Source organism: Athene cunicularia (assembly GCF_003259725.1).
Source record: "Athene cunicularia isolate RWA chromosome 7 unlocalized genomic scaffold, athCun1 chr7_part1, whole genome shotgun sequence".
NCBI lineage: Eukaryota > Metazoa > Chordata > Aves > Strigiformes > Strigidae > Athene > Athene cunicularia.
This window is the reverse complement of record NW_020799107.1, coordinates 26,426,235-26,438,407: the sequence shown is the minus strand read 5'-3', so window position 1 is coordinate 26,438,407 and position 12,173 is coordinate 26,426,235. Positions and strand designations below refer to the sequence as shown.

Genomic DNA, 12,173 nt, shown 5'->3' with positions numbered 1-12,173 from the left:
CATTCAATCTACTTATAATCCCATTTTAAGTTCAGAAAACTTGTATTTACAGAAAAAAAAAATGGTCCAGGTGAGCTAGATGGGTGGTTTGCATAAAACTCTCCTCATGCTTTTAATGGCTACAGCTCAGCTGGCTACAATGTGTGGAAAGTCAAAAGGCAGATGTTACTGCTGGTAGAATGATTTATTAAAGCTCCATCAAAACCCCACTGCCAATCTGAGACTGCAACACCTGTGTGAAAATGCCCCCATTAGTGTAACATAGGTTTACAACCTCTGATTCATTTGCTGATTGACACTATAGCTACACAGAAATGTGTTTCTCTATACAGGGTGTTCCCCTCATCCCCTCATGTCCACTATACTGGAAAGGGTAGAGTCCACCTTGATAATGTTCTGTATTTCATCTAAATGATGTTTCAGGCTATTTGGGGGCTCTCTGAATACTCCTATATCAATGTTACTTTAAATTAAATAAATTTAAACATATTCTTTACATGAAATAAAATGCAATTCAGGAAAAGTATCTATGCATGTGATTAATTCCAAAAGACATAAGTAAGGCTAAGCATTTTCTTAAGAGCTGCATTAATTGCTGCTGGAGTTCAAACTTAGACATTAAACTCAAAGCAGCTTTTCACCCAGTGCTGCTCTGAAATTCCACTTCAGTCCTTCAGAAATAATTTAGGACAAATGGACTTGTAGATGTTGTGGTGCCTGTGAAAGCAATGCTTTATTCAAACAATATACTCTGGTGACTGAGCACAAAGCCAATACTCCACGCACCTCAGAACTCTCCACACTGAATTTTATGAAAAAATATGATGAAATGTAGAAGATTGAAAAAGAAATTATCTGCAGCTGCTGTCTGCTTTTCAGTTACCAGACCATGTCTTCCATCGGTCATAAATTCTTCCTTGCTGGGATTACCATAAATGCCAATTCCTCTAAAGAACTATGGTAGTATGTGTAGTGTTCAGCACTTTTACAAAAAGGGGTTGAATAGTGAGATAACAAAATTTGCAGATAATGCAGAGCTGCTTTAAAAAAAGTCAAAACTAAAATTGATGGGGTGACATCTGCAAAAGGTTCTCATTCTGTTTAGTGCCTGGACTATAAAACATCAGATGCCATTTTGCATTGATGAGTACAAAGTAGAAAAATAAAATATACTTATTTCAATTTTTATTAGCTATTACAGTTCTAAAGAGAGACCTTGCCCTGAACAGACCTCTGACTAATCAGCTCAAGGTGGGAAAAAATAGCAAACAGTGTTAAAAAAGATTTGGAAGGAAAAACACATCCAACAGTCTGCTACATCAATCTAGAAATCTGTGGGTTCCCCCATTTTGGATGCTGCACACAGTTCTGCTGTCTCCTTATCTCAGTCTAGAAAAGAGACAGAAAATTTGACAGGGATTTTCACCAGTATTTCATGGCTTCTAGTATAAGCACAGATTGAAAATCAAGGGCTCTTCAGCTTGTACAGTACAAGCAGACAAGGATATGAAACAGGTTTATACAATCATGAATGACATGGGAAGGAATAAAGAATGTTTATTTTCTATTTTCCAGAATATAAAAAATAGGAAACCCCAGTAAAATGTCAAACAGCAAGGTTAAAACAGACAGTGCCTTGCACGCAGTCTGGGAGGCTCACCTAAGTCTGCCCTAATGATGTACTAAGGTGTTGCACTTGCTCAGACTTGTATGCTCCAGAACAAGTTCTGGCTGTTCTCTAAATTTCCACTGTATGCATGAAGTAAATCTAATTTTGTAACCATCTCAGAACTTGACATTTTCAGATGGAAAATCCAAACCAGCTTTCTTTGTATGATTTCTGTAAAGCTTGACAGAAATGTAGGATCCAAAGTATTCTCCTTACAAAGCAGCTTGCTGTTTTTCATGGAATTCTCCACTGTTTTGGACACTTTTATTTATTGTAGCACCTTTTGCACATGACCACCATAATGGCTGTGTTTGTATATGCATTTTCTATGTGCGTGTTTCTTTATGCATTTTAAGATGGATGTTTTGTTCTTGGGTACCTGAATTCCTACTTAAACAATTAGGAAGTGTGAAGGATGCTAGTAGTTCACTAGACCCAGTTATGTGTATTTCTTCTAGATTGTCTAAGTGTCGGGCATGTAATTCCAGCATTGGTTTCTGATGGGAACAGAAAGCATGCTTCCAGCCAAATGGAGCATTGCAGAGTTAATGAAGCAAGATCTAATGAGTTTTCATCAAAATAAAAGAATTTTGTATAAGATAAACTTTTGTCTTTTTGGTACAGAATACTAAATTGTCAGTACAGGTGTGAGGGAGGCAATAAGCATGGAAGCATGGCAGAAAGTTATCCTTCCACGTGATCAAATCATTCCACACTTTCCAGGATGAATGGACTTTTTGCCAAGCTCCGTCAGGAACCCTTGCACATTGCTAGACAGCAAAGTGGAACTCTATGAAAGGGTATCTTGTGAAAATTTGGAGAATTAACTTTACTTTCCCCTAGCTTCTGTCTCATCTGAATTCTGTAATTGTATCCTATGGTCTAGATCCAGGATCCATAATCCGAACTCAATACATGTAGTTTTATGATATTGTGAGTTTTAATGGACTTTTAAAAATAAACTAAATTATACTGGTTTTCATTCATATCCCCATACCTGGGTACAGCCATCAAAATGAGTGCTCAGCACTCACGATCATATTTTAAGCCAGTGAAAACTCCACATTATTCAGCATCTTCCGAAATTGGGCCACAGGTTTTTCCACAGGACTAGAAAGCGATAAACTTCATATGGCACACTAACAGTTGCATTGAAATAATAATTTTAGAGGAACAGCTTTCAATAAATAGGAAGAAAGTGCCAAGTCTCTTTTTACCTTCTGGGTCTCCTTACCCTTGCATTGAATGCATCTCCAGGTAATTCTTCTGTATCTCTCTTCAGGGCAAATGGGACAATGGCAAATCTTGCAGCCTTCTATGCAAATGCTGTGGCATACGATCTTTCTACTCAAGAATAAAAAAATATAAGATTTCCTTCACTCATGATGTTAACAATAGCAATATCAAGGGGTGCAATTGAGCAGAGATTTTTTTTTTTAATTGCCACAAATGAGAATCAAGCAAAATGTGTATGGTTTGAAACTTTTGTAGATGAAATCTTGTAGAAGGAGTTCAACAGAACTATGCATGGTCTGAGATTGCCTAAGAACAGAATGCAGTGATTGCCAGGGATAGGTCCCTGAAGAATGAGTTGCAGTATTTGGCGGTGCTTTGCAGATGTTTGATTCTACTTTCTACTTTTGATTCTTTTCTTTATTGTTGATGGTTCTGGTTGGGTTGGGTTGGGGGGTGTGTGTGGGGTGTGTGTTGTTTCAAGACAACAATCTGTTTGAAGGTCTGTGTTGTCATTTTTCTCTCCCTGCTCCACACCTTTTGGGAGAAGAAACAGATAATTGCATACACCAGTTGTGAAGCCTTACATCTTCAGAATTGTGTTCCAGTTAAGGTTACGCCCAGTAAACTAATTTATGAGGACTGTGTGCATGTGGAATAAGAAGCCTAAACACCAGATGTAGTGTCCAGAGTTCAGCATTTAAATGAAAACATACCCAAGGTTTACAGAAAGGCCATTATTGTTTCTTGTACATAGAATAGGTAACGCTTTGAAGTGATGTATGTTTAGTCCTTGTATGTATTTGGTTTTTTGCTTTAAATGAGGCAATTGTAGATTCTAGACTGTTCTACAGAAGAGGTAGGTTGATTTATTTGCGAGGTCATAGCTAAGTCTTCAAATATTTAACATTTTCATGTTTAACCTTGCAGGCAAGTTCTCTGTTTTAGAAGCAAGCTTTTGAAATGGATAAAAATCTTCTTGAGATATGGTTTGTGCGTGTTTAAAGTCTCAGAACAAGCTTAATGTATAATGTCCACTTTCCTTTATCAAGAGCATCTGCTGTTCATTTGTTAAAGCAAACTGCAGCTTGAGCCTAACAGGAGCTTTGTTACAAGGCTTACATTTTGAGCTGCACTGGCCAGAACCATGCTTCTCACCTGCACTAACCAAAAAATCTAAATTAAAATAAAAATATACCACCTGCTATGTGGGGTTGTATTCACAATGGTCAAGTTGTAGTCTCCCGTTTTGTAGTACTTTTTTCCTGAGACTGCTATTAACATTTCTCATCAGTATGAATTATTACAACAAGAAGTGGCTTTTTTTTCTTGTTAGAGAACACAGCTCTGTCCACATGGAACAAATATATGTTATGGTGTATCCAGTTCTTAGCATCCTCTGCTACGTTTGCTCTCAAGTACTTAATTTCCCTCGCAAGTGTTCTGATCAAGGTCCAGATCCAAAATCTCTTGGCTCTTGGTTCAAAGAAGATAGAGGACACTGGCTAGAGTCTGATGACTTTGGGAAACACCTCTTTCTATGTAGGACCTAGGATAAGCCACATCCACAGAACAGCTTTTACTGTCAGGATTGAATCTCTTGGGGCTGAATGAGAGCCTTCAACTGTATGACCTTCAGATGAGCCCATCTAATCCATAACTTGCAATAAAGTAACTAATATTCCATTTTTACTGATACCTAGACATTGGAAGAAGAGCTACACTATACAGTCTCTGCAACATTTCAAGTGTACATTGTTTTTTTCCTATATCTTCACTTCTTTGAGTAGAATTACGCTTACAAAATTTGTCATGCTACTTAACTGCATTTCTTCTGCTGCTTTCTTGATACAATCTGATGGATCAATACTCTAAGTTTTGCAAAAGGTGCAAGCAGTTTATGCCCTGCTCATAATGAGTCTTTGCTAGGCCAAGTCTCTTCTTTTTTTCTGTCAGGCTTTTGTTTGCAGGCAGCAGAATGAAGGTCAAAGTTTGTCAGATATTCTGAATTCCACATCTCCCTTGATGTCTTCTCCTGGTGTGACTTATAATGATCTGCCCAGAGCATACACTTGGGAGCTCAATGGTTAACATCTGGCAACTATAAGTGAGGCCATCCTCTTTTTATCCCTTCACAACTTCTGATCTCTGTGGCCTTTTCTGAGGTGGAGTTCCCAGAAATTACTGGTTTGTGGTTGAAGGTGGGCATGGAATAGAGGATAGGCTCCAAATACTTCTCAAAAAGTTACCTCACTTTCTGGCATTCCTTAATGTTAAGATAGGCAGGCAGCCAAATAAGCAAAACACCTGCTGTTCTTCTAAAGGAGGTCACTGCTGTCAGACATCTACCAACCCACTGGCCAAATTCTCTTAAAAGTCTATTGCTTGTCCTATCCACTGTGGATGTGAGAAACAGTTTATTCTCTTCTGCTTTTCAGCTGCCTTAATGCATTAGAAAACAGTTTTCATTACAGCCATTCTTCTTGTAAGACTTGTTACCCAGGTCATGCAAACTTTGTTTTTACGTTGTTTTAATGCTTCCAGACACTACAGTCTAACTACAAATGTGTTAGCTACACTACTAACGATCAGCTTTTTTAATAACTTATTTCTGTGTTACAATGAATGAGATACAGACTAAGAGATCAGTTTTAATAGCCTCAAGGGCTGCATATCTCTAAAAGTCTCAAGACAAGTGGAAAAGTCAATTTTTGCATAATCCTTTATCAGTGCACATGTTAATTAAAACAACAAAAGCTTCCATATATTTTTTCTCTAAGAAGTATATTCTGTATTTTTCCATCTCGAACACAAGTGAGCAGTTATAACACCAAGTTCTTTTCACTGAGAACCAGGTGTCAAAAAGCAGTGTCACTTAGCTGCAGCAGCAGCAAAACTGCTTATTTTAAAAAGCAGGTTCAAAAAGCAGCAAGGTATGCAAGCTGGGTTGAAAGCTACATTTTAAATTCATGTGAAATATAAAAAGTTGAATCGACAATATTTCTGTCTTTCAAAAGTAAATTAAAAATCTATTTCCTGTAGATGGATTGAACCAAATACAACTGATTCTTTTATTCAGTGATTCGGTACTTTACATACATAGGTCTTAATTCTGGATTTTGTGGAATTAAAGGCAAAAGTAGTCTACAGATATAGCAGCACAACTGAACACTATGTGCTGACAGAATCTGGATGTTTTAAAATTCTGACTTCATGGGAGAATGATTGTCTCTTGAGAGGAATTTTAGTCATTAGTGGAATTCATATTGCAGCATATGAAATCATGTCTATGAGGGGAGTTATTTTGAATAGCAGCTTCGTGACAGTTGTATCATTGCCAGTCTTAGTACAACTTTTGATGTGCTTGTCTATATATGATGTAATTTGGGGGTATTTTGCAAACCAAGCCATCCTTTTGATAGCTGTTTTCTTCCTGATCTCATTGTTTGTGTGTTGATGTGACCCTGAGCAGCAACATGGGACATTTATCTAGCCCTTAATGTCAAGCACTGAACACCTCAGCCAGTATAATGAACATAATGCTAGAATATATCATGTAATGTTTGACATCATTTCCAACAGTCCTAAGGTGTTACTGTCAAAGTGAGTAATAGTATATACCCCATCAGGGTTTCACAGTTACTTACACTTCGGTTTATTGTCACTTATGGCTGACTCTGGGTGCTGTGGGTTTTTGTTCATTGTTAACCTCACTGGAGCCAGCAACAGTTACTACAAGGCAGGACATGACATTGAAGTTAACAGCATGATCCAAAAGGGGGCATCTCATTGCCTTAAACTACTGCTGCAACTGTGATGGATTTAAGAAGGCAAACCTATGCTTTTTTGGAATTGGTATATAAACAGCTCTTTTATGGAGCATAGGAATAGGCCAAGTTTTAGAAAATCTTTCCTATGCTTTCAAACAAGAAAAAGAGTCACTGAATATATTTGGCATTAGTGGTCACTGAATGCCTTTAGATTTGTGACAATGGGGACTAGTTTGTAGCAGCATATTTTAAAACAATACTATTCTTTAGTGTACAGCTTCAATAGCTTTGATGTATTTTTTCTCCTTTTTTCTTTTCTTTGGGAACTTAGCACCATTCCTTTTCAGTATCATTCCCCCAGACCTAGATACAGAGCTGAATCTTAACTGTGGAAATTTCACAGACAACAGGTTCTCTCCGAACTCTTTCCACTTGCTGTGTTGATGCATGGAGCAGAAGGCCTGTTGTACTTTGGCAGTCTTTTCCAGGAAGACTTGAAGCAGTTGATGGCTCCAGACAAAAACTGAAAACTCTTGTTTGTGCTAATACAATGGTTATTTGATGTTTGCTGTCAGTTTTCCACTTGTTAGTGTTGTTGAGCAGGTAAAGAAAAGCTGTAGCCTCGCTGGGACTGGCAATACTCGCATAGGCCAAGCTGTAAATAAAGGTTATAGCCTTCTGCTGCTGGGCATTAAGTAAGCAGATAAATTTCTCTTTGCTGTGGATTTATTCAAGGCAGATGTTTTTAGTGAGCTCTGGAACAGTTAGGGAGGAATATAAAACCTGCTGCAGTTCTGGAATTGATCCATTAGGATCAAAACCTAGTAACCAGTGATTCGTTTAAGGGTCCCTGACACTTTTATGGCAAGACTATGTATTTCAGAGAGGGCTGGCTCAGTTTGAAACACATTCCGAACCCAAACCTGAAATAAATCCTTGCAACAGAGCAATTCCGTAAACTTCTGCTTTCCCATCATTTCATTTTTTGACAAAAAAATGAAAGAAAAAAATAGAGTTTGGGAAGGGAATGACTCAACCTTTTGAAAGGAAATGGCATGCTGATTGCCTGTGTTTGTAATTTTCTGTGTGGCATTTCCTCAATGTAGAGGTGTGGATGAACAAAATAATACAGACATAGCAAGAATAAAATAAACACACATGGAAGAAATGAAAAAATACTTAATGTAGGCTCAGCCATGTGATACTGGAAGGGCATGTAAAATGGTCTACCAGAGTTTGAGTGGTCAGGTAAAAATGGCCTTGTGTGGTCCAAGAGGGACTTAACAATACAACAAAAGAAAAATAAAAATGGAAGGAAGGTGTTTCCTATTGCTTCAACCCCAATTGTTCCCTGGGATAAGTGATGGAAAGTTTACACTTGGGAGCTTTGAAGCTGGGTTGAACAATACATAGAAAAAAACACCATAAGGGTGATCGTGTACTGGAAAAAGTAGTAAATATATTAGGTGATGTGTAATTGATGAATTGTACTCACAGGGCAGAATCTCAGCAGCTGTAAACAGATGTGGATAGACTAATGTTAGTAAAGAGGTTGTGATGTAATGAATTGAAGAGGTGGTTCTTTCTTCACACCAATTCAAGTGCTACTTTGTCATTTTACTGTATTGTGTTACTTGAAATAGCAGTTTCAAAGGCATTTTTACCTCAAATATTTCAAATTCAAGGAAATCTTCATATCCAATGAAGTAAAAATGAGAGGTAGAAACTCCATTCTAATACACTGTCTGGCTCTGGGTAAATCACTTAATCTCTGTTGGATTCTTAATCTAAAATGAAAAGATAGGTAGGAGGGCCTTGACAAGTTAGTAGTAAGAAACAGTTCTTTGGTATAAGTCACTTTCTGTACCAGTGAGCACATTATCAGCTAACAAGAGTTACACCACTGTAAAAAATGTCTTATTGCTGCTTCACAACTCTCTTTTTCTGAAAATGAGATGTGCTAAGAAAGATATTCCTGAGAGCCTGCTCTCTGAGTAAGCACTAAACCAATATGCTGAAGTAGTGTTAGGGGGCATGGTTGAGTGGAGCTGCTGTTTTTCAGAAAGCACAGGAAAGAAAAGGCATGGCTGCAAAGAGTTTTATAAAGATGCTGGGGTATTTTTAAACAGCAATCGACTCCCCATTGCACAGGATCCCACAATGTATTCTTCATAGAAGATTACTCTTACTTAGGTAAAGATAGATTCAGAAAGAACTTGAGAAGTTTGTACCAGAAATGGAAAGTTTCTCCAGCTTATTCAGCATATTCATGCTCTTGGCAAACATTAATGTCCTCACTCTATATATTCGCTAAGCAGTGCCAGGAAGAAGAGATCACCACATGACTGGCAAAATTAATTTGTCTGGACTGATACCCAAGGAATTAAAAGAAAGAGAAAAAATTCTGACAGCTGTAGGTTAAGCTCCAACAGATGAGAAACCCAGCTGGAGTGAGGTGGGGCTGGATTAAAAATGAAAGGTTTTGAAAGAAGAGAACCTAAGAATGGGTAAGGTTGCTTGGCCGAAGATTGTAATTTGGAAAATGAGTGCTGTGCAGTCAGAAGAAAGCAGAACTGAAATGTGGATTGGAAACTGAGAGGAGAATGCTAGGAGGAATTTGTGCAAGCCACAACCAAGCCTTCTTCAAATCAAGACAGATCATCAATATTTTGCCCACCTGGAGGTTGAAGGACTTCCTGTTCAGTTGCCAAGATTTGATAACATAGTTCAAAATGCAACGTTGCTCCTTTCCCAGTGAGCAAACAACTGTTACTCATCCCAGTTCATCTTGATCTACTCAGTTACTTCATGACATGTAGGCAAAGGATCAAAGAATCAGAAGATGGAGAGCTAACATATCAGAGTGGGGGAACAGGAAAGAAAGGGGTAATACTGTAATCAGGAGTTGTCATGATGACTGGGGAAGTGTGCTAACAGTTAGAACATACTAAAGTGACCTTCAAAAAGAGTGGCATCTCTCATAAAGCAGAGGAGGAGCTTTGCCTGAGGAGTTCATTCTTTGGTGGAAACTGGTGTATGTCTTCTTTTCCCATTTTTTTAATGAAAGACAGACACAGATGTTCATCAGGTTTCAACAGCTCAAATGAAATCAATAACTCCATTCTCAGTTATACCAGCTGAGAATCCGCCTGCAAATCTGAAGGTAATGCCATAGCAGGCAAGGATATATTAATATGGTTGCTATTTAATGAGCACAGGCCCAGTTCATTCTGTTGAAAACTCTTCTTTGGGCTACCAGTAGACCACAAAGCTCTTTAAGTTGAACAGTGTGTTTGTGTGAATATGTCTAAGTCTTTATAGCCCCCTAACCACCATAACATGAGAGTGACCATTATGACATTTCTTAATTTGCAACTCCTTATCTTCCACTTTAAAGATCAAGACAAAATACAGTATGTCTGCATTTCTTGCCAGTATATTGTCAGGAGCTACTGTATCTCAGAGCATTTGAAAAGTAGATGACTCCATACAGATTTACAATTTAAGCCTAATCCTTGGCAACCATGCTAGAAATTTTTGGTCTAGACACCTTGCAATATTGCACACTTAGAGGTATAGTTGCACCACTGCCCTGGAGTCTCTGAACAATGGGGATCCAGGTGTCAGAATTTTTCATTGGTACTGCCACTGTGCTACTGCAGGTAAACCATTCGAGTGGGAAACTTTTCTGTGTAGGTATCTGTCTGCCTAGTCTTATGATTTTGACAGTTTGACTTATCCAAGAGATTTTTCATTTCATTTTGTTCTGCCATTTGGCTTGCAAAGAGTATGTGTTTAACAGGTCCTGTGTCAAGACCTTTCCACTGCATTGCTAAATGTCCAACATTTCTTCCCAATAACATCATCTGTTATGTTTGCCTTCTTTCTCTACTCTCTCTTTCCAGGTCAGAGGCTACCCCGAACCTCAGATCACGTGGTACAGAAATGGGCATCCTGTCCCAGAGGGAGACCATTATGTCATGGACCGCAGCATTCGGGGGATATTCAGCTTGATAATCAAAGGTGTACAGGAAGGTGATGGTGGTAAATACACCTGCGAGGCTGCAAATGATGGTGGGGTTCGTCAAGTGACCGTGGAACTGACAGTGGAAGGTAGGAGGATATTTATGCTGTTGTTGCGATTATAGAGTTTAATTAAATGAACAAGCTCTGTTAAACTGTCTGGTTAAAATCACAACTGTAAACACATGCTTTCACTGATGCAAGAGTGAGATTCATTAATTGCATTTCACAGTTTAAGACATTTTGCAGGGAACTACATGTCTATAGCTAGATGAAGTGTGCGTTAAGTTTCAGATGTCTGTGATGATGCCTAGGTAACAGAAGACCTAGATTTAATGACTTTGCTATAAACTTTGTAATTTTCATGGAAGCCACCACTCAGGACAGAAACAAAGGTCTGGAAAGTTAGCATTTTCTCTCAGGCAGTAAAAACTGTGCTGATCTTGGTTGCTTCACAGCCTATCAGATAGGCACACAGAGGCAATGTGTTCCTGGAATTCTCCATGCATGCTTCCATTTGCTAAACTGAACGCCTGGTTGTAATTGCATGCTTAATGTCACACGGGAAACAGCCAAGATCAAACCCAGGAATTTTTAAGAGAACATCTGCATATTAGATAGTTCCAAACTGCCAAATTTAAAACTTAAGTAGCGACCCAACGCCAAGTAAGGATGGAAATCAATTGTATTGCTTCTCTCTTTTCAGTTTGGTCATGTCAGAGATCTGTTGAATATCAAAGCTCCTCAGATCACAACTTCATGTTGAATTCTTGAAGCAAAGCAAAAATCCACAGCAGTCCTGAAACAATCAGCATTTGGGTTTATTCAGTCAAAATCTCTAACAGATATCCTCTGAGTGCATGCTGAAATATGCATAGATCTGGCATGATTGTTATTGCCTTCTGTTGTAAAAATTACACAAAATCTTTTTTTTCCCATGGTTTTAAGTTGTGACAACTTTTATGAGTGACAACTTGCATGGAGGTGAAGAATTTTTTTAAGCTGTTTTTATATCAGTTTTTCTGACCTGGGTTTTGATGCAGTTTAAAAGTAATTTCATGGTAGCACCCCATGACTGAATTTCTCAGAGCTTAAGAATTACATGGTCTTTATTCTAAAAATTCCTCTATGGATCAATATAGCATAGTGCAGATTTTTTCTGTTCTCAGCAAAGATATCTATGTGGGGCTGACTGCTACTTGAGAAAATGAGTGACTGAAACATAGTCTACTCTTTCCATCCTGCACAGCTGTCCTATTTGACAATAATGTAACTTCTTATAAGGCTCTAGAACAAATATTTTTTTTTCACAGTCATCAGGGCTGTTTGTTTCACACTGTCAATCTGGATCTACCCCAGGTCCTTACCCTTTTTAATGTGCCCAAGCTACCAGGATGGTGTGTGCAGTAGATGGCGCTGAGCTTACGCCATTTCGGAGGCATCTCCCTGCGGCTCACACCAGCGAGCACGATGAGTTA

The 12,173-nt window shown here is 38.4% G+C and overlaps 1 protein-coding gene across 3 annotated transcripts in view; it reads left to right on the top strand.

Moving 5' to 3' along the window:
* Positions 1 to 12,173, top strand: part of MYLK (myosin light chain kinase) — a 217,428-nt gene that overhangs the window by 79,651 nt on the left and 125,604 nt on the right. For all 3 annotated transcript variants that reach the window (XM_026852940.1, XM_026852938.1, XM_026852937.1), the window contains one exon: positions 10,578 to 10,785. In XM_026852940.1, coding sequence (XP_026708741.1) covers positions 10,578 to 10,785 — 208 coding nt within the window. The remainder of the gene's footprint in view (positions 1 to 10,577; positions 10,786 to 12,173) is intronic.